Source organism: Watersipora subatra, chromosome 3 (assembly GCF_963576615.1).
Source record: "Watersipora subatra chromosome 3, tzWatSuba1.1, whole genome shotgun sequence".
Classification (NCBI taxonomy): Eukaryota; Metazoa; Bryozoa; class Gymnolaemata; order Cheilostomatida; family Watersiporidae; genus Watersipora; species Watersipora subatra.
Genome location: NC_088710.1, coordinates 48272321 through 48296108, shown reverse-complemented (window position 1 = coordinate 48296108; position 23788 = coordinate 48272321). Strand labels below are relative to the sequence as shown.

Below are 23788 nucleotides of genomic sequence, written 5' to 3'. Positions count from 1 at the left end.
GCTACATTCAATTGATGTCAAGATCATTAGGACTAATATATATTTTGTTAGTTTGTCTGATCATAGGACGTGCCTTACTAGATCTGGCTTATCGATTCAGTAGTAAGATGAAGTTTGTCAAATGCAACCATGGCTGTATTGTGAAATGCTTCTTGTGTTCTAGGTAATGCATAAATAATCGTTTATTTTAAAATATGAAACAGATTATCTGTAAGCAAAGGATATAAAAATAATACTTTAAAGTCTAACAGTTTGAGATTCAAAATGGAAAACTGGGAATCTCTTGTGTCATCTACAAAGCAGCATCTGCAAACATGTTGGGGTAAACTGGATAAAATAAGCACTCATATTATAAGTAGCATTAAATAAATACTATGTAACAATGTGAACAGCGGGCGATGTGGTAAAATAATCTTTGGTATTTTAGTTTTTACAGTACAAAAATAGAGAGTATATGCATACAGAAGGCATGAGAATATAATCGGATGCAAATAGCCAAGTTAGTTACTTGAAGCCACATATACTTGATGATGTGACGGAGCTGAACTATGGTATGTTTTCTACACATGACTTATAAATCACTTTGCTCAGTGACACCGCTGCTTTGAGTGGTACCGCTTTCTTCTGACTCGGTGCTGCTGTGCATCACCTTACTCTGTTCCAGCTGCTGGCGTTTCAAAGTAGTCTTTTTAACTGGCGTTTCAGCAGATGACGGTAAGTTGAATTTATTTTCATTCTTTTCAGCAGGCTTAATCTTGAAGGCTCGCTGCCTCTCAGTGTTCCAGTCATCTCCGCTACTTGAGCGCGAGTAGTCAGTTTTCTTGCTAAGATACGTCGACGCACTCGTTCCTCGTGATGTTCCAAATGCTGGTAGAGGTTTCAGATGAAGTACTGATCGCCACCACGCCATCACTTTTGGATCTCGCACGTTGTGTAAGAGGAATATAACCAATCCTTGAAAGGCGTTAGTTATACAAAAGAGATACTGAAACGCCAGCCTTGCGCTACTCACGGCGAAGAAACCAAAGACCCAAGTCATTCCTACAAGCAGTACACATTCAAATTAGAAAAAAAAAAGATTTGTAGACACGCAACTATTTAGCCTTGTAGGATCAATTTGCAAGTGATACAGTATATGGTGTATAGATTGGGCTTTACTGAGAATACAAACTTCAGCTACAGCATATTTATCAAGAAATAACTGCAAGCCATAAGATAAAATTATCCCTTTGATTGGAGGTTACATCAGATAAGAACTTACCTAAAAGGGTAAAAATTGCCAAACCAGCTTTGAAATACATCATTCTTCTATGATTTTCACTCTTGTTTGTACGAAGCTGGCTAGGTCTGGCGCATGTCAGGCCCCGCAGTATTAGCGTGAACAGGACTATGTTGGCCAGAATTATAGCGCCGATAGGGAAGAGGAAGGAATAATACAAAGCTTCTCGTTTCATCCAGCAACTAGAAAAGAAATTATTTATACTATGTAGGCGTGTTAGCAAGACTTAGTGTTTTGACGAGCTATCTAAGGAGATGCTCTACTGCTACAAAACAAATCAATCTCAATATTAATAATAGAGTGCCTTTAAAGGCTGAAAAAGTTTCTTGGAGGCGTCTCACAACCATGTATAAAAACCATTTATGGAGAGCCGCATCAACAATGGGAGATGATGGGTACCTCATGGAAGAAAAGATCACTAATACTGAGGCAGTAAATGAACAGGAATGCCATCACTCAAACGAATGGAGATACACTATCACTCAAAGCCATCCATATGGAATAGAATTTGAGATGACTAATTATGGCGCACAATTGCTTCCTTCAAGAACTGTTACTTCCAAATGAAAACTGTAAACCGCAATAAGGTGAGGCCTAGATTGTAATTTAAAGAGACCATCATAAGGAACGTGAAGAAGTGGGTATGGGCCATAACAATGGGTTCTAGAAAGATCTATAAGGTAGGTGTAGCTTGTATGGCGGCTTTTTAACATAAGCATCTATTACTCATCAACATCCTTGTAACAATATTTACTATTTTGATACATTTGAGAAATAAACAGTCCTCGAAGGGCATACAACAAAAACCATACGCTGACTACTACAGTCAAAGACTATTTCTCTTACACAAAAAAATATTGCCAAATAATAGGTAGATAACTGTTTTATTATATTTTTAGAGCTGTTCCCTACGTACCAAAAACTATCCCAGAATCAGTAGAGCTGTTCAGTAAAAGTTGAATACACTGGACTAATTGATTTGATAGTAGTTGCAAAAGTAGTAGTCCAAATTACATGCTTTCTGAATGTTGTTAATCACTTTATTCTTAACTGATTCGGTGCTTGTAATAGGATATGGTAAGCATACATGTACAGTTGGTAGCATTACCTTCCTCAGCTTTTGAGCTTTCTTTCAAGCAAGAACAAGTCTTTGTTGTGTTTTGATATTTTAGGCCGAGCGACAAACATACTCATTAATTTTTATTTTTAAAGGTCTAAATGTATGCTGTCACTGTTAATAATAAACCAAGAATTTTTTCTGTACCGTTTCCAGGATGGCCAATAAGAACAATTGCTGCATATCATGTAATTGTTTTTATTTTGTGGTGTATTTTATCCCATTCCATCTTTTTAGCTTTTACCTCTAAACTAGAACACAAGTTTTTCATCAAACATTTATTAGCAGACGGAGGGATCAGTTTTTTTAGTTTGAGTATATGTTACGTTTAGTTACTTTACAGCCTTTTACTAAAAGAGATGCATAGGTAAAAGTAATAGTGATTATATTAAAATAATATGTATATCTGACTCACAATTTGGCACCTCCTCTATAAAGTTGTGGATCCACTATAAAGACGATGGCCACCGGAACTGTGGGAATAATCCAAGCCGGTAACCCTGCTTTCACTAGAACATGTGTCACGTGTGTTCCAAGAACTTTCACAAATCTACCAAAAACAGATACATCACTCAATAAACTTGTTAATTATGCTCGAGTAGAAAATTAACTTGCACTTTTTGGCACAACTTGGACATTTCATGACACATTAATCAGGGTATTGCACTGACTAAATTAGGTAGATCTCTACATAATTCACTTGAAGGACATATCAACTGGTATCAACTAGTAAACACTTACTAACCTAGCGAAGTGTGATGATTTTTACAGATAAACCAAAGTTGATTAGTTCAGATATTTGCTTTATATATCAAAACTGTTGAATGCTGGAGCAAATATTTTTATAACAGTGCATGGTATTGCGTTTAATTTGTTCGAGAGCTAAAAAAACTATAAATTTTGCAAGTAATCATTTGTAGCATTAAAACAAATATATGATATAAAACTAGGTAAGAACTTCATGCGAAGACCTGAATTATATGTACATACTATATTAATAAAGTAATATACAATAAGAAGATATTTTGTTACCATAAATTAGAGACACGTGACCAACAGTATAGGTTCGGCCATACCCAAATAGTGGTGGAGTGATTAAAATACACAATCTAGTGCACACCAATGTATACCATATTATCAGTAAGCCAGGTGATGCCCAGGGATTTCCTTCATTCTCAGACGGATAGCCCGCAGGTAGGACAGCCCGCAGGTAGGTGTTTGAGAAGCTGGTTTTCAGGAACCAGACAGAATTTTGAAATCAAATATTTTTAGCAATCTGACGAAGGGCATGGAGCACATACGTGGAAAGTTTGGATGAAATTGGCCAAAAAAATGTGAAAGTGCAAAGCGTTTACGCAGACAGACAAACAACGCCAAAGTAAGAATTATTAATATAGATACAATTTAAATTTTATGCATTCTTTCATCATTATTTTTAATTGAAACCAATTTTATGATTTATAAAATGGAAGCACTTTGCATGTTGAAACCAATATTTGCTCAAATTTTATGTCGAAGCATTTGTATGTAGAGTTATTGTAAGTGAAGGTTTGTCTGCATTTCTCTTCAAGTTTAATGATAAACAACACACTAGTGCATACCTTCTGTATTGCATGAAAGCTTCAACAAACATCCAGCAAAATGATGCCAGTATGAAGTAGTGAAGGAGAGCTGCCACAGCTATACACGCTGTCGGGTTGGTCACTTTATCAATACCAGCCAAAAACACCAAATTGGATGCAAGGATTGCAAATGCTAAGTTCGCCAGCACCTTCTGAAATTGATTTCTTCGTAACTTTCTACAATAAGTCGTACCACCATGTATTTAATATGGTTACAGTGAGTGAACTTGAATAATAACATATCTACAAAGCATGTGATGGCATATCAACATGATAGAAAATGTGTTGAAAAATTTGAACATTGTGAATGGGTGAGACTAGGAAAGCAATGCATGAGCACGAGAGATAAAAGGTTTAACGCAGGTACTAAATTATGCTCCTTTATTGTTTCTTATTGATGTTTCTTTATTGTTGAGGCCCTGCTTCTGTTTGTTATTTGTTGCTCTTTGCCAAAGAAGGTCAACCGAACACTAAGCTGAAGCATGGGTTCTAATGCCACATATTTTAAGCAAGATACAATAAAATAAACATACCATACTTAATCAGATTCTCAAGCCCTCACAGAACTGTCACAGTTAATATATTCCTTTTAACTTGACATTGCCAGAGTTAAGTTTGCTTATAGGTAATTTTTGGCAAGATTTACCAAGAGCAGTCAAAAGTTCAAATTATGGTATCAGCTAAATATTGTTAATTTGCCAATGAAAGATAGATGCAATAGTTTGGGCAAATTAAAAAGCTAGCTATTGTGATTGCAGCTTTAAACAATATGATAAAAAATTTTGAGTAAAAGGATGCATCTAATGTTAATGATACTAAGGTTGGTGTCTGAAATCTTGCTACAACAATATATATGAATATATGCATGATATATGACATTGGCATAGTCTTCCTATGAATGAGTCATTTTGGGGAGACAGCTTTTATGATCAGTATTAATATCACAATTGTAGTCATCTTATATCATAACTAGCTGACATGTTGGCAACCGTTCTACTTTTGGCATCTTAATTAATTTTTTTTAAATGTCAAAATGAATTCTCTCACAAATCATTGATTAAGACCGCGGAGCAGTCAGAATCTTTGGGCTACTCTAAGGATTATTTCATTGATTTTTAAGCTGCAAGCGTTACACACAACGGTAGCTTATCTACAAATGATCCCAAAATTTATGTTTAAGTTTTTAGCCTCCTTTTATTGCTAACAGAAATTTCTCAAAGGTGCTAAAGTTAGTTAAAAATTGCCTTGAGTTTGGAAATACAAATATAATTTATCTACACCATTTATTTACATTATAATTGGTATATCTGCTTTCATCTAAAATTGAATAATTAGTAAAGCAAATACTGGCACACACAAATAGTCATACGGTCATTAATACTAAACGATGAGGAATGATGACAACAAATACACCTGGCCTGCAATAATCATATCAATCCTAAACATTTGAATAGCTAGCGGTTATGGCAAAAGCTAGTGAAGCCTGTTTTTACATATCTAAGCACTCAATGGATTGTTGAGACATCAAAGCACTATCACATGACCCACACTATCACATGACCCAAATATATTGGCATTCTCATTGATGAAAAACATTATTTTTCACAAGAGACAATAAATGTAATAACTTAGCTAATGTCAACAGTTATTAACATGTTATTGTCAACAGTTATTAACATGTTATTGTCAACAGTTATTAATATGTTATTGTTAACAGTTATCAACATGTTATTGTTAACAGTTATTAACAAGTTACTGTTATTAATCATCAGCATAAAAGAAACTTGCATCGAATGCATAACTTTGCGAGTGAAGTTTTCAATTTCATCAATGGTTACACTATGTCTAGTGTGAGGATAAAGGAAGCTTGATCAAACTTAAGGTAGGCCGAGTTCTACTAGCTTACACCACATGCAATAGAGCATCTGATTGTTGAGGAGAAATAGGAAAGTAGGTTTTACTATACATACACGCATTTTTATCAGGATTTTAACCTGGAAACTGCTGTAAATTTACCTTCCGGGATCACAAAGTTAGCTGAGGGATGATGAACTTGATGATTTGGTTTACACAAAAGTCAGCCACACAAAACTTTGGCTGCACCAAGTTAGCTCAATTAAATCATTATATGAGGTATTATACAAGATGAAGAATGGTGTTAAATTCATTTAGGTGTGCTGCTCATGACATCGGGAGTAAAATGTAAAGATATTAAAATACTTATGATACTAAGACTATCTATTTATAACAATAAAAAATTAAAAGACTTCTGGGAATCATCAGCGAAAAATAAACCCCTTGTGTGAAGCTGTGCAGCGTTATGATCAATCCCGGTGTTTAGCACGTCATTTGCACATACTGTGATGACATGGAATATTCTTTGTTATAATAAGATCCCTGGTCATCCATTTGAAGACACAGCTGGTTGGGGAAAAAAATTACATGATACAGGATTCAAACCTGTGCCGTACCGCTTCCCAGCTCGTCCCGCTACCTGCACCAACCATTTACCTTTCAGGTATTAGAATTATTGTGTACATACTTATTCTCTGTACTTTATTGGCACACCTGACAATCTCTCACAGCCCACTAGTCTGCCAGGGTACTGGTATTGATACTATGCATTGTATGTTATGTTGCAAAGATGGTCTTTGCAAATTAAAGATGAAGGACAAACACTGACTTCATATAAACGCCGACATCTTGCAATTGTTCTGACCGCGCAGTCACTGCTCAGGCACCTAGCGATGCCTTTCGATAATATTCAGGTAGTTACTATTTGATAAGGAGAGGAGCTGTCAAAGGTCATTTATAGGTCAGGGTACTTACTCAATAAACAAGAAGGATATGAGGTGTAGGCTCAAAGCAACCACTGAGATTCCAAGTCCTGTCATTGTAATAATGGTCAGAGCTAGGTGATGTTCGTCTGCTATGTAGCGATCCTGGCCCGCTGTATCCTAGAATAGCAAACAATAAACACTATTCCTTCATTAATCTGAAATGTAGTATTTGTTTTTAAATAAAGAGTAACTCTCAAAGACATTCAATCAACCTTCACGTTTGTATAACATGTATGTTAAAGATAGTCGGGATACTAAATTTACTGCCAACAAGTTTTTTAAATAATTTGTGGCTATAATAAACCAAGTTAACAAAAATCAGTTATCAAAAACTTTAGCATTTCTTTATGGGATTTATTTTTTAGGCAAATGACTTTTTTTAGTCATATTCAGACAATAATATGTAGTATATGGTCTTTAATCATTAGAGGTACGTTTTTAAAACACGCTCCGGTTTAAAAACTTCAGATTATACAAATTTTAACCTCCAGATGTAAGCTTCTTACACGATACCGAAAAGACTGAAGTGGCAAAGCCACTGGCCCTTCATGCAATGCTATATATAAAAAGGCCTGCATTGAAAGTTACCTTTTTCAGCTTTACGCATAGCTATCAAAGCTTTTTGCTATGGCGAGTGGAGCGACATTGTTAATCAAAATTCACCGCGTTGTATTTTGAAGATTTTCTAAAGGGCAGAGGTTAATTTGCTTCATTTTATTGATCTGTTTTTATAAACGAACATCTGCAACTGATTATGTTTTTTTGCAAGGAAATAGATTAAAGAACACGGGAGTGTCAAAAGATTAGAATCAGTAAAAATAGAACATCATCCCTTAAGTCTCCTGGCATTAGTAACAAGCATAGCGCCTCTATAGCCTGAGATTAGCATGAGCCTCCTGGTTGAAAAATATTGATTCAAAAAAATAATATGTACATTGTTGATGTCACCAATGAACTTCTGTTCTTGATCCAAATTTGATCACTGAAAGGTGAAAATAATTATTAGAAGATTGGTAAAAATATAACCATGGACTGACGCCTTATCAGTTAAAACCTATTATAGCAAGATCAGCGCAATTTTGCGATACATTGTTAAGGACTGTTAAGGGTTGTTAAGGATTAAGGATCGCTTTACAACAGCTATTACCAAGTCTGTCCTGATACGTCAATCTGGTGGTTGTCATTAATATTATCTTTTGCATTTGTTTTGCTTTTTAAAAATCTTTAAAAGCCATTTCAACATCCATTACCTACTTTTCTAATTTGTAATTTTCAAATGTGTTCAATTTCAAATGTCCTTTTACCAGCTCCAATTTCCGGTTCTTAACAATCGCTAAGAACTAATAAATTTATTGCTTTTACACCTGGACTTTTGTATCTCGAGCATTTACATTCTCTCTCCCTTCGGTCAGGCAACACATAAGACAAAAACAGTCCGATATCTAATTTTTGCGTTTGTACCAGTACCAGTAAAGGTCAGATAGCTAACTTCGATTACAACAGTAACCTTTTTATACACAAACTTCTATGTAATCGTTGTTATTATTAATTCAACATATTCATGATTTTTATTTGGTTTTTTCAGCTCGTAATAATTGTATCAGTGTCAAATCACTTTTCCTTGTATTTATTGCAGCGAAACAGACTACCTAGCCATTACTTGCTAATTATTTTACATTTAAACACCTTTACAGTTGTTTTATTTTTTTTATAATTTATTTGAACTGCGCAAAACACCTTTCTCATAGTATGAAGTTTAAAAGTTAGAACGGTAACTGTCAAATAAAAATATATTTTCTGTTCAAAGACTTTTAATTACCCGGGCAACACCAGGCATTCAGCTTGTCTTCACTGTACTAAGAGCTGTGTCCATCCGTCTATCCAAAGCCACTATAAGAGTTAGGAAAAAAATTGCCTCGACCCAAAATTGAACTCGGATATCTAAGTGTTTGCAGCAAAGTAAACTATCAACTACACCACCACACCCCTCTGCAGCTTCGCAAAATAATTTTGCACGAAGCGATTACACATGACAATCACGCACGGCCCATGGGAATGCCAACGTACTTGATAAAAGATAGAACAGCAACACAAAAGCGCAAATAAGTTTGAAATTATGCAGTCTGTGCTGTTGACCTTGACATTGTTTAACATAGCCTTTACTCTGTGTTGGTCATAGAACAAGAACATAGAACAAGATGCTATAAGACTGATTTAGAGAGGTCGGACAGAAGACCAAATGACAAATGTACATTTTATATTTTAGCAAGAACCTATTTTAAAATATCAACCTAATTTTCGACAAGCACAGTGGCTATATAAAAGCCATTCAAACTTACCATGATGATTGCAAAATTTGTCAAATGGTTGCAAGTGCATTTGACAGAATTATTTCCTTTTGTCTCGCTACACCCTTCTGTCGACCAAGCTGATGTTGAGAAGTTCCAGTATCCACATACCGCTTTCCCAAGAAGCGTGTCATTTGGTGTTATCTGACAAACAATTATTAGTATAACTGGATGTACATAAAAAGGAGGTAAGCTTAACAAAACTATACGTGCCTCTTCCAGATGTAGCAAATCCTAACCATGAATAGCAAATCCGATTGAAATCAGTAAGATGTTAACATTTTGTGTAAAAGGTTTTTTTTTGTTTGCCTGTGATATGACTTCAGAAGCGTTTTTTTTATTTCTGTTAAATACAGGTGAATATGCATGCTTAAGTTATTAGCACTGGTAGTTGTTTGCACAGATATAAAATCCAAAATTAAGCTTAATCAAACATTATACAATTTTTATCGTTTTTATTATTTTAAGGAGTGGTAGGATCATGAATACATACACAATATCAAATGATACCCATTAGAGTTATGTCCGTTGTGTGCAATGCATGATTATAAAGCTCGATGGATTTCAACAAATCAATTCCTATTTATCTTCATTTGTTTTTTTAGTTATTTTTTGCACATTTCACATTCTTCATGGTAAGCATTCTAAAGAATCATGGTAATTGAAATCTCATCAGTCATAATCCGATAAGCCGAAAGCAAGTGCCTAGGGAGTTGGTTGTTACCTCCATGACATAGGTGATTGCGTTAGTGGAATCCTCAACCGTCCTATGCGAGACTGAAGCGCTAAACACCGTGTCTCCTAGCAGACGTTCCGCTGTAGAAAACATGGCTGTCCGACTGTACTTGACAAAGTTTAGTTTAGATCCTAAAATAGTAATCCAAACTATGTAACATATAGCATGTCTTAGCCGGAATAAAGGCGTCACCCTTTTTATTGCTAGAATAAATCGTTATTATTTCCTTGCTTCCTGACTTGTGTCGGTACAACACCCACAGATATCTAAACTAGCGAATCATTGACGAGTAAAATTAAGTTACTTATTAAAATACACAAATTACTTCCTTATCGAAAGTCTGCCTCCTACAATTTAACCCCAATAGTAACGCCAACGCATCATTATTATCACCACAAATATTTGTTCAAACAGCCCTTTGGACAAAATTAGTATCATGGTTCACACCTGCGTCATATAGTGTAAAAGCGTTACTAAACAACGTAGTACTTACGATCCCATGCTACCAAAGCCGTATTAATACTTCACACCTGCACTTATAAACAAGGAAAAGAATTAAACATTTGCTGCTAGCCCATTACAATCAACGCAAAGTAGCCGTACTGTACGACCAATCACATTCTCTCTTACAAATCTTTTACTGTGCTTGGAATCAATCAAATATAAAAATATATATAAATGAACAGAACAAAACTGACAGAGAGTGAATTTATTTTCTTTGCTCAGAATTAGTCTATATTCCATTAAATTATGTCATGAAAACTCATTCTTTATCCCCCAAGGCCATATACTTTTTACAAAAGTTGCCAAGTACGATGCTCATCAATCATACGAGTCAGTAGAAATAATCGCAGGCAAACCATAAGACTCAATAAATGGTTTGTTTTCTTAATGCAAATAACTCTATCACGTCATATATCCATTTATCATTTTCTTGTTTATCATGTTTGAGTGTTCATCTATATAACCGACTGGATGACTCGCGCCTAGCTACCATGATTTTAGAATATGCAGGAGATATGAAGGAAAGAAAGTATGATTTTTAATTAACATATTTAAATTTTGGAAAATGTCTTTGTTGAATATTTAAATATTCAAGCCATATGAATGCTCTATCACAGACCTCAACCGCAAAACATTACAAAAATGCCAATTCTCCGCAGAGCTGAAAAGACCTTTTCCTGGCATTTGATTAATGCTATAAGAATTTTCACAAAGGTTTATTTCAACCAGTGAAATTATTATTTTTTGCTTGTAGATAAAATCAACATTCATTTTTACCTAGAATTTAGATTATTAAAAATATTCCTTAACCATTAATTTTGGTACAGTATACAAAAACAAAAACAAACTTTGATAGTGTTTCTTATTGGTATACGACATATGATCAGGAATTATAGTGACTGGAGGAAGTCTTTACTAGGAATAAAATTCAAAAGCTAGTAGGCCTACTGCACAGTTGACCAGCCTCATTATTAGTATTACTCGATACCCATAACCATACGCATCATAATAATAACAATAATATGCATCATAATTGTATACCCCAATTTAAGCAGTCAATCAGGATACTAATGAGCAGGCTCTGGAAGAGACTGTAAGGATAATGACGTAAAAGACCTTTGCTTTCTAACAATAGCTCACCTTCACACAGCTCACTGTCTAGCCAATGATTCTCACCATATGCAGGCAGATGCCCACATAATTAAACTAATTTCCTGAGCATAAGTACATACTCAAGGACACCATCGGTAAAAAACTCGGTGTCAACAGAAGTGGGGAAACATGTTGTCATATACCTCATGAAAGAGGTATGAATGAAATTTGGATAATCCTACTAAGCAACAGATTTGAACCAGCAATGCTTTGCCCAATGACTAACATATACCGCAGATTAATTGTTAATCCATCCTGTACAATCCTGGAGGAACTCTATGATACACTTCAAATACTTCAGGTTCAAGAATGGTAGGTTTAACAATGATGCCAACTTCATTTTTACATTATTAGGCTATGCTTACCGTTTACAACGTTATGAGCCAGCGAGAGATTCAATGAGCCTGTAGCGAGCGCTATGTCTTCCTCATCGTCAAGGAATGATGTATCTATCACCTGAAAGGTAATAATTCACACTTTAGTCAGTGATAAGATACGCTGACAGTAGGTGAAATAAGACAGGCTCCTGCGTCAACTATTATACTCACAACTATGTAATGGTAAATGAAATCAAAGAAGGTCTAGAGTCTCTAGACTCTGCTATAATTATGTAGCTAAAGATTTAGAATGGAACCAGATCAATATAAACTTGTGGCAGACAATCACTAGTAACTGAGAGCTGAGTGAAGATCTGCTACCATAAGTCAAAGTCATAGACAGTCTTAACTGCCTTGACTGACTGTAAGAGAGAGATGTTAGATATGAATACAATAATTGGTTATTTACCTCAATGAGTAAGTTGCTTTTGTTTATACTTATTTGAGATGTGTTGGAGTTTGCTGAATCCAAAAATTCCTCAACAGATTTAGCCAGTCTGCAAAAACATTTAGACAGCGTGAAGTTGTAGGTAAGATTACCTTCGCTTAAAAATTTATGATTGTCTTGTGAGACAAATGTCCTTTATAGCCACGGATCCACAAATTTGAATAATAATTCATTTGGGTTGAAAAGGATGCAGACTAAGTATTAGTTAGTTTCTGGTGATTATGAGTTTGTGGTTAAAGCAATCTGGCATTCAAAGGAGGAGACAATGCTGAGTTGACTTGGATCTGAGTCATTGAAGATTGTGTTTCCCTAATCAACCATGCGGAATTCAATTAGTGCCCGTTACAGTATGTACTTGTAAAATTGCCACGGAGTGGCAGGTAAGGATAACCACCACTGTCACCTGTTACAGCTTGTCATGAGTGGCAGGTAAGGATAACCACCACAATCACCAGCTAGGAAATATCTTACAAATTTCTTAACAATTTGATTGGGTTTAATATAACTATACGCAAGACTGATTTCCATTCCTATAAAGTTTGAGCTTCGGAAATTAGATGTAGAATATTTACAATTGGAAAATTTTTATTGTTTTCGGCATTCTTTGACCAGAATTTGAACAGCATGCATATGTTACTAGAATTTTATCCAATACCGCTTTATAAAGTGAGTTTAAGGAGCTTTTAAAGTTTGAATAATTATCTACCTATTTCCTGTAGACCCTTTTTCATCCTCTGTAGAGTCAGGCTTCTCTTCCGCGTTCAACTCTACATTCAACATGTTGTCTATGATATCAAAGAAGAATGTTCCCTCGTCCTCCACAGACTTGGATGTATTTGGACTAGCCACGAACTCAACTATATTCGTCAATAAGTTAATCGCTTCATCAGTGGAGTTGTCAAGATCTTTTGATATGGAAGCGGTTAGCGACATGAGCTCCAATGGGTTATCCTTGAAGTTCTACAATCAGTCAGCGTAGATTAATACTGCTGCATCAGACTTACTACGACGTACTGGTCTATAATGCCTGACCTGGGCACAGCGAGCTGGGGTTCAATTCCCTAAAAAGGACACCAATGCTGACAGGACTGGCATCCATCCTTAAATTGCTCTCTGCAACTGGCATGTCTCCAGTCGTCAAGTTCCCTTGTTACTGGGCTTACACATGTCCAGACAAATTCACAGACAATTTGTGCAACGATGCTCTTAAAACAGGGCTAGCCTCTGCTTGCAGTAAGCAAAGGAGACCTAAACCTGAGAGATTAGCCACACGCACTGATACAATTGAGTGGTTTAGTATCGTACTGCCCTAGTGATTTCTAGACTGTATGGGCTATTTAACTAAAATCCACATTGACTTTAGCAAACATTGCCCATAGACATCTAACTACGGTTGATGATGTACAATTGATCATTGCTTACAGAAAAGCTTTGGTCATTCAATCAAAAGTTGCAATCAGAAGAGGTTGTATTATACTGAAATCCAATTGTAGCTTGTATAGCATTAATACTACCTTTAGGTAAATACTACCACAGAATTGTCTATCAGGGTATGTACAGTAAGGAAGGAAAAGTCATTCTCACGTCTAATAAATTAGTAAGTTGGTCCGTCAAGTTGGTTTTACAAGGTGAATAAGACTTTTCTGTCCAAACTCCTCGATTTCCAGCCACCGCTTGACATGTGACATTCAACAGTATGACTTCAACTCCATGACACTCGCCCCTCACAGAGACTGTAGCTCCTGTTAAGGAACTCTCCACAATCAGCTTGGCTTTGGTATCAGGATGTACAAAATGTTGTCGTGGACAACTGGTATCGGTAGAGCATCTAAAAAATTAACATGTTACTGTAGTAGAATTCTTAACATGTTACTGTAGTAGAATTCTTAACATGTTACTGTAGCAGAATTCTTAACATGTTACTGTAGTAGAATTCTTTTCATGTTACTGTAGTAGAATTTTTAACATGTTACTGTAGTAGAATTCTTAACATGTTACTGTAGTAGAATTCTTAAAATGTTACTGTAGTAGAATTCTTAACATGTCACTGTAGTAGAATTCTTAGCATGTCACTGTAGTAGAATTCTTAACATGTCATTGTAGTAGAATTCTTAACATGTCACTGTAGTAGAATTCTTAACATATTACTGTAGTAGAATTCTTAACATGTTACTGTAGTAGAATTCTTAACATGTTACTGTAGTAGAATTCTTAGCATGTCACTGTAGTAGAATTCTTAACATGTCATTGTAGTAGAATTCTTAACATGTTACTGTAGTAGAATTCTTAACATGTTGCTGTAGTAGAATTTTTAACATGTCACTGTAGTAGAATTCTTAACATGTCATTGTAGTAGAATTCTTAACATGTTACTGTAGTAGAATTCTTAACATGCTACTGTAGTAGAATTTTTAACATGTTACTGTAGTAGAATTCTTAACATGTTACTGTAGTAGAATTCTTAACATGTTACTGTAGTAGAATTTTTAACATGTCACTGTAGTAGAATTCTTAACATGTCATTGTAGTAAAATTCTTAACATGTTACTGTAGTAGAATTCTTAACATGTTACTGTAGTAGAATTCTTAACATGTTACTGTAGTAGAATTCTTAGCATGTCACGGTAGTAGAATTCTTAACATGTTACTGTAGTAGAATTCTTAGAATAGGATAAATATTTCGCTGTAAGATAGTGCACTTTTTATTAAGTTCTTTAAAAGAGTTGCATTGTTCTTCCTGGGATTTGCATTGTTAGCTAGTGTCATAAAGCTGTTCAAGGAAATAAATTTTTTATACACACAATTGTAAAATTTCAATAAATCCATGTCTGCACTAAGAACTTTGTAAATAAGCATTAGATAGACCATTTTCTAATATTGATGTATTTTAATAGCTCTGATTTTGTGAATTATCGATTGGGTGTTTGGTGCTAGTAATGAGCTCAAGGTGTGTGTCAGATCAATCATATGTTTTGTGACAAGTACTTTTTAACTATTAGTTGAACCTTGAAATTATATAATATCCTAGTATCATGCTTTACTCACTCATTGATTGTGTAGCTCCATTCTCCACCATCAGCAGCATTGCCAAGACACTGCGCAGTGGCTGCCATAAATGGCAATAAAGCGCAGGTTCCATTGACTGTTACAGTTTCACCAATCTCTCCTTTGGCAAGGACATATGAATGTCTGTCAGTATCAAGTAAATCTATAACCTTTGAGGAACAATATCCTGTGCATAGGGTAAACTGCAAATCGACCCACTCTGGATTCTCAGTTACATCTCCACCACACCTACCGGTCATCAAAGGAACATTGCTCTCACCACTACAACGTCCTGTGAGTGTGACGAGTTGACCATGCCGCGTTATAGGGAGAGTAAGATTAGCCATGGTGTCTGGGTGTAAAAGCACAGATGCCTCACACGAAGGTGTGCAGTTAAAAATCTCATACTCCCATGAGACGCCATTAATAATGTCACCTGTGCAAGTGGCGACCATGAGAGTCATATCAATGCCTCCACACGAACCCTCAACCTCCGACTGAGACAAATAGTCAGTTTCCGGAATAGAGTAGGTATGGTTGGTTATCTGGTCAAACCACTCATGTTGCGGGCACACAGGTTTACAGGAAGGCATGTTTTTCAGCCTCCAGTTAGCGCCAAGAGCAAGACTTCCACGGCATTCGGCCTCCACTGGTAAGACCTGACCACTACAAGAGAGGTCTACTACTACAGTTTCATTCACCTCTCCCATGCTCAACGCTATGGAAGCTAAGGTATCAGGGTGAATAAATGTCTGAGGTGGGCACGTGACACTACAGGAAATCAGTGAAATGTTCCATGCAGCACCATTAGCGACATCTCCAATGCATGCAGCTGCACCAATATTTGTGGTCACGCCATTGCACTGTCCCGTGAGTTCTACCTTTTGTCCTAAAGGCGTCTCACTCAAGTTCCAGATAGTACCAGCAGAATGAACTATTCTTCTTGCATTGCACTCCACCTCACATGTTTCCATGTTAATGTTTTTCCAAACTCCATTCGTACCCTGATCGTTGGGTTCACAGCTGGCTGTTAATATTGTCTTGTTTGTAGAATCACACAGCATGTCCACTTGGTATGTGCTGTTCATGGCTATTTCATTTTCAGGCAGCGGTTCTGACCATTGTGGATGATGCAGCTGGCCTGCTGGGCACATCAGCACACACTGATGCTCTACTACATTCCAAGAATTGTCTGTACATGTCGCTGAAAACATAGTTTGTTCCTGATGGCCACAAACTCCAGTGAATGTTTGTGTTACACCATTTTGAGCACTAAGCAGTTGAAAGGATTCTCTTGTTAGCGAGTGTGTTATAGTCATTCCCTGGCAGCTTGTGGAACAGTTGGTGAATGCTATGCTAGACCATCTAGACAGCCTTAGGTCTTTGTTGTATTGGCATTTTGCGGTAAGCATAGTTATCATACGTCCACCGCACCCACCTGATATCATTACACGAAAACCATCCGGTGTTCGGGGTAAAGTCAGGTTGGCAAGTGTTTGGGGATGTGTCAGAGTTTTCTTCAAGCATGTAACTGCAATAAATATAAATGTAATAAACATCTCTGGTAAATAAATATAAATGTAATAAACATTTATGTAGTATTAGCACTTCTTGTTATCTTATGCTGTTATGAGATGTTCATCCCAAAAGTGAATAATTTTCAGGCTAGCCAAATTTGTTAAAGTTCAGATGCCTCAATTTTTTAAAGTAAAATATTATAGTTTCTGGTACTCTGTAGCACATACAAACTGACCATGTATAAACTGACCATGTATAAACTGACCATGTATAAAATGACCATGTATAAACTGACCATAGATAAATAAACTGACCGTGTATAAACTGACCATGTACTGTATAAACTCGCCATGTAAAAACTGCACCAATATTCATACCATTGCAGCAGAAAGCATTGACAACCACACAAACATACTAAATTGCTTGAAGTTACAACCCAACTTATAATTTCTATGTCTAATATGTTTCATATGTATACTTTGAAAACTTTTTTTAACCATTCAAAGACCGTACATAATTATATAGTCTGAAAATAACAGCTGCCACTAGTAAAACAGCGATATTAGTTATGTTGCTATTGGGTACTACTGCCTCCAGAGAATGCTTCTAGCCACGTCACTTTGGCATGCTCAAAACTTTTTACTTGTTTGCAACCCATTCATCAACATACATGTACAAGATAATGGTAGGTGACTAGTATCATAACTTTAACTATGGAGCTGTGCCATAAGGGCCATAAGGGAAACTTACACTGTCCATCTATAGACTGATTCTGTGCAGCATCTGACGACAGGTCAGAAGCCAGAAGAGTTCTCTGAATGCTTTCCAACAGACCTCCATCAGAACTTGTTGCATTAGTTGACTGAGAACTGGCTACTTCATCACCGGTTACAGTAATTCTGTAGTCGACTTCAACCTTGTTATTGGATGATCTCCTTTAAAATATTTGATGTTCTCTAACCTGTTGCCTGGTTTAATAAGCTATGTTGAACACCTGCTAGTTTAGTATGCGCTTGCAAATGGCACATCGGTTTCCTGTCTGCTAACATTAGAAATGTCTGTTCAATTTGGTCAATCGCAAAAATCCCTTGTTCTAAATAAAAGCTCCACTTTACACTTTTAAATGTTTATTCACCAGACTCCAATAGACATGATGAATATCACATGTATCAGTAAAATCAATTAGCTGATATAATGCCAGTATGTTGTAATAAGTGGATATTATATTGCAAAGTACAGACCAAAAAGTCTTGTGGTTACAAAAAAATAGATTCTTTGATGTAAACCTTTTGGCTATAGCCAAAGGCGGATGGTTGGCCAGCATATCAAGGTAGTCAAGTATACACACGGGCTTCACTACAAGATTTTTTTGCCATTTTATACAGTTAGATCAGCATTTATTTTTGAGACCAAAATCAAGTAAACAATTGTAACTTAGACAACATGTTATACTTTGGCTACACAGTTGGCTTTTTGTTGTTCGCGTAGTTGGCAAGAATAGTAGTATGAACTACTAGGAAGCTAAACCGTTGACACAGTTTGGCTCCATACTGGTTTGATATAGCTGAATACATCCTACTGATGGACTTTTCAAGTTGGCGTTATCGCTAAAAAAGTCACCTATGTGTTTGCAGATGTAATAGGACCATAAAAGCGACCACAGTTGGCATCTCTCCAGATCTGAGATTTATTCAAAATTAATGTGTTATTGCACCTGTAAAATTCACACACAATTTACCAACCTGAGAAAAAGAATGTTGATGCCATACTCCAATGAAGCCTGGGAAAATGGAGTGAGAGTCACCTGCACCATTGACAGCAGTAGATTATAGACAGCTTGCACTTCAGGACTCAGTTCATCCCTGTGACTGACTCTATAGTTGAAGGCCTCCAGCTCTGCGCTCCAGTTAGTACCATTCAACACGGTTGACATCCTGAGGCTGGTGCTATCTGTACAGCGTACAAGTTGTTACAACTGTTTACATACATCTATTACAATTCACCTGTTTACTAGCCAACATCAAAGGCTGTTGTGCACATGTGTTTATGATTGCGATTGTTTATGATACAAGTTTTCTTATTGTTTATTTTATATGGTTTGTTAAAAAAATGTTATCACCAGAGGAAGTAAACCATTTTTTGTTAATATCGTTTGAATGCCTGGGTATTAATCACCTTGCGTTACCCTGTATAGCACGGGTATAGGTAGCACATGAACTTACCAAAAACTTGGAGAAAATACAGTATTGTAGTCTCTTAAATATTAAAAATCTAGCTACAACAAGGACATGACAGCTCTTATTTTGCCAACACTCTATAAGCATTTATATGAACTTTGTAAACGCCACTTGACTAATGATACTAAGCCCATTGGGTCCCCATTCTACATCCTCCCACCACTTTAATTAGTATTAGATGAATATCGTCTCACATGGAACTTTTCAACCTCCATGCTGTTCAACTGTGAAATGACATTCCTGTGTTTTAAATTTGCTTATGCTGGATTATAACAATTTTTAATAGCTCTCAGTGTGTATTTTTATCATCCAGAATTATTGTGTGGTTTTAATAAGCTATGGTATAAGATGACAATACAATTCACTCACCTGTTTTTAATTAAAGTAACTGTTTTACATGTACAAACATAACTTTAAAATTTGCAGGTTTAAAAATGCAATGCTCGCAATATAAAAGTTATCGATAAAGAATCAGATTTGTAAAAAGCTGGTTTTTAACACTATGTAATGTTTATGGAATGCAATAGAGTAGTAGGGTGGAACAATGGCTAAATTTAAAGCGCATACCCATCCAATGCGTTTGAGTAACCACAAACGCAGCCTCGTCTGCTAGTACCGATGCTTGTAAAGTCGATCTCGCGCTTCCGGTTTAGCAGAAGCAACAATATCTCATGCTCAGCATTTGCATCATAAAGTTTACTAGTGGTTTAGCCTTTTAATATCTATATCTCAAAATTATTTTTGTCTCTCAAACATATGTTAGTGTATAAAAAGCTAGGATTACCTGCGTTAATACAAGTTAATCTCTGTTTTGTTTGCCGACATCGATACCTCCCGTTCAAGATGATATAGATTCTTACATCAACCAATAGCAAAAGGCCTGATTGTCATTCGTACCGGAACTTTAGTACGCCCACCAATTGTATACAGATATTGAAAGCTTAGCCTGATAAACAAAATTAATGTATTTGTATGTATAGAAAACTATGGCTGTTAGTCTACCAAGCCTTCCTAGTAGCCACTCCTTGTGGTATATTTTACGGTATGAGGATAAAAAGAGGTAGTCCTGAAAATGTCAACTTGTCAAGGAATCACAAAATAATTGTACTTGTGGTCATTACCGCAGTGACACCGATTTGAGACGCTCCCGGAGTTGCTTCTACCACATTCAGTGACATGTAATTGTAGACTATCTCACGTGGTGTAATAACTATGCCAGGTAAATTAAAAACCTAATTTGATTCTCATTTAACAAGTTTTATGAGCTGACAAGCCAACGCAATTTATGGTCAGTCATAATAAATAAGGCAGTCAGAAATTGCCTTCATTAGCAATTCAAATACTCCTTGTTTTTGTCTCTGAACGTCAATTCTCTTTTGTTACATTAAATGCTTTAGTTTTTAAATAGAATAACCACCTACGCTACAATCATGTTTTTTGAAAAAGATTGGACTGAATACGCATTTATTAGTTCGTTGCAATTTCACAAAGATATAATGAAGCATTCATTAGGACCTATATCTTTGTAGTTTACTTGTTATCAATTTTTTTGCAAACTACCCAAAGAATTAGCTCAGTTTAGCAAAACTCACTACAATCAAATTTTAAAACAGATTGCACTAGTTATGCAAACAACAATAAGAAAGAAGAATTAGTAGAAGTGATAGAAACATGAAGGAAAGAACTGAAACAGGAAATTATGGCCAAAATAAAAAGAGAAAAACAGACATATCAACAAACAACACAAATAGACAACGAAGATAAAAATTGTAAGTGAAAAAAATTTACCAAATGTGGATGACAACAAAAACTAACCATTGAATGTGACAGCGAGGTCTGAAGACTTGTATTGCCCTGTTGGGAAGGTCTGCCAAAACTCGCAGGCGTACAGACCTGCCAACTCTCCATGTCCAATGGCTCTACAAAAGATAACAGTTGGTTAGGTAGACAGTCTATGTATTCAGTGTCATTGAGTATTATTAAACCATACCTGTTATAATCAAATGACACTTATTAGATTGTGACATACTAATGAATTATGCAAATTATGTTTGAAACAGGGCTACAAATATAATAAAAATTGTCACAAATTTGACAAAGAGAAAAAATTGTCATATTATTATATATATACATTATACTAATATGGATTATCATATTTAACAAGAAAATAAATATTTTATCATAATGCATTCTTTGACTTACTTTGATAAACACCTGAAACAATTTTATAATCGTTGCTACGATGCCAACAGTAGCATAACTGCACACAAATTGTATTCTGTTGAGGATACATCCACTCACATAAGGTTGTATTGTTCCAAATGTTTTGCAGCAATACAAATACAAAGTATTCTCAAGGCCAAGAAATTATAAATTGAGACGCGGCAGTGATTTATGGCCATACGATTTCTATTAAGTTCAGGGCAATGCAGTAAAGCCTGTATTCCTAATAGGCTATCATTCCTCTAACAGCCAGATAAATATAATTTTTCCGCGTTCAGTGCTTACCACCTTTAGGAGGTTGAGTGGTTTTTCCAGAATCTTTTCGGCCATATCAAACAAAACTAAAATTATGGTGCCTTACTTGCTATGTAAATGCAGTCATACATGATGCAAAGAGTTGAAGGAAGGTGATTGAAAATGGTAAACCGCTGTCTGTAAAATGCTGTTTCTAAGACAATTACTCTCAAACGGAATGGAATGCATAATCTTGAAATAAATATATGCTATGACACTTGCAAAGTTGTGAATTATGTACTCATGTTTAATAGCAACTTGAGTCGATAACATAATAGAGGAACAATGATAAATATATAAAAAGAATAAGAGCACTAAAGATTGAGAAGTCGCTGTATGCCAATAGGTTAGTTTGCACATGACACATACAGAGAAATTTGACGCTTGGAAGAAAAAGCAAAAGGCAAGGATTACGTGGCATAGGTTTTTCACCAACTGGTTATATTGACTAATGCTTCTTAGAAAGGCCATATGCAGCAGTCCAGATTTTACAGCTGTACAAAGCATCAGTAGCATACCTTTACAGCTCAACTTTATAATTTGTTAAACTCCTCGGTCTATTCTCACCTCCTTTCACAAACGCCTTAAAACTCTTATCAACGAACCACAAACACAATATACAGTCAAATCTCAACTGAAGATTTTAACATACGAGTTTTATAACATCAGATTAAAGTTTGAGCAATACTTGTCTCAGCATTCAAACTACAATGTAGTTTCCAACATGTGACATCTGACGTTTCTTAAAATACCGCAGTTTGTAAATCAGTACGTATTTGTTATGCTACTTTCGTCTTGCTAATAAAATAATGCTTCCTAACACTGCGCATAATTATTCTTTTTTGTTAGTCAGTCGGTTAGTCAGCCAATGAGTCAGACAGTAAGTTAGTTAGTCAGACAGTAAGTTATTAGTCAGTGAGTCGGTTAGTCAGCCAATGAGTCAGACAGTAAGTTCATCAGCCAGTGAGTCAGTTAGTCAGACAGTAAGTTAGTTAGTCTGACAGTGAGTTATTAGTCAGTGAGTCGGTTAGTCAGCCAATGAGTCAGACAGTAAATTAGTTAGTCAGTCAGTTCGTCGGTTAGATCATCAGCTAGTGAGTCAGTTAGACAGTTAGCTAGCTAATCAGTCTGTTTATGGTGCACTTTGATTGGATAAGCTTGTCTGATAGTGTTACACCACCCAAGGCTAGAGCAAGCCAACCAAATTCTGATTGGTAATAGTAACATTAAAAGGTAGTAAAATTTGGGGACCAGTAAGTAATCTTTATTTTGCATGTTTGTTGAAGTGAGTTATGTCGGTACCATGACAACTCACAATGTGTATGACTTAATACATTTTATCACTTATGATTTATCTTTGCAAAGGACTGAGAGGTAAAGTGCCAAGACTTTGCTAATTCTGGTTGCGCTTGATGAATCATTTACCATGCCATTTACTGTCATCTTATGCCATTAAACAGCTCTGGATATTTCATTAAACATCAACCTTTCAATATTGCACCACTTTTGGCAAAAGAGTGAGCATCCCTCACATAGCCTTTGCTTGAACAAATGTTGTAAAATAAAAGAGTGACTAAAATTAAGCTCGCTTACCTGTCAGTGTTGTCATCGATCAGGTACTTGTACTCTTGGCTAGTCAGGGAAAGTGTTTGAGAGTTGTTCTGTTTGGGAAAGTACTGGTGATCCTTTTTCCAGATGACAACACCGGGAACATTTTCTAATCCTGCCATCTCACAGGTAAGGAGGTAACCGTTTCTAACCACTGTCACATTCCAACTTGAAAATTCTGTAACAAAGATACAAACTCACAAGACATGAATTACTGCCGCAGTCTAGCTAGCAGCACCTATCCATTGTGGCAATAATAGACAACTGTTATTCAGACATCCAGAATATTTGTCACTAAAAACTCTGATTTAGTAATAAACATGGCCGTATGACAATCGAACTAAAACTTTTGGCATCTCAGTTCCGAACACTTAAGACTGAATACCGTAGTAATGCTCAGTTCGGTTCAATAAAGGCTGGTTCACCTACATCACCATATG

At 35.9% G+C, this 23788-nt stretch overlaps 1 protein-coding gene across 1 annotated transcript in view; it reads right to left on the bottom strand.

The window, feature by feature from the left end:
- Positions 1 to 113: 113 nt before the first annotated feature.
- LOC137389813 (uncharacterized) overlaps positions 114 to 23788 on the bottom strand; it is a 29848-nt gene continuing 6173 nt past the window's right edge. The window contains exons 6-21 of the mRNA XM_068075927.1: positions 23334 to 23526; positions 21039 to 21142; positions 18729 to 18936; positions 17737 to 17921; positions 15469 to 16999; positions 14008 to 14251; positions 13130 to 13383; positions 12385 to 12472; positions 11964 to 12054; positions 9931 to 10073; positions 9198 to 9350; positions 6848 to 6975; positions 3998 to 4195; positions 2812 to 2946; positions 1262 to 1461; positions 114 to 1041 (exon numbers count right to left, since the gene is read on the bottom strand). Coding sequence (XP_067932028.1) covers positions 572 to 1041; positions 1262 to 1461; positions 2812 to 2946; positions 3998 to 4195; positions 6848 to 6975; positions 9198 to 9350; positions 9931 to 10073; positions 11964 to 12054; positions 12385 to 12472; positions 13130 to 13383; positions 14008 to 14251; positions 15469 to 16999; positions 17737 to 17921; positions 18729 to 18936; positions 21039 to 21142; positions 23334 to 23526 — 4325 coding nt within the window. The 3' untranslated portion in view covers positions 114 to 571. The remainder of the gene's footprint in view (positions 1042 to 1261; positions 1462 to 2811; positions 2947 to 3997; positions 4196 to 6847; positions 6976 to 9197; positions 9351 to 9930; positions 10074 to 11963; positions 12055 to 12384; positions 12473 to 13129; positions 13384 to 14007; positions 14252 to 15468; positions 17000 to 17736; positions 17922 to 18728; positions 18937 to 21038; positions 21143 to 23333; positions 23527 to 23788) is intronic.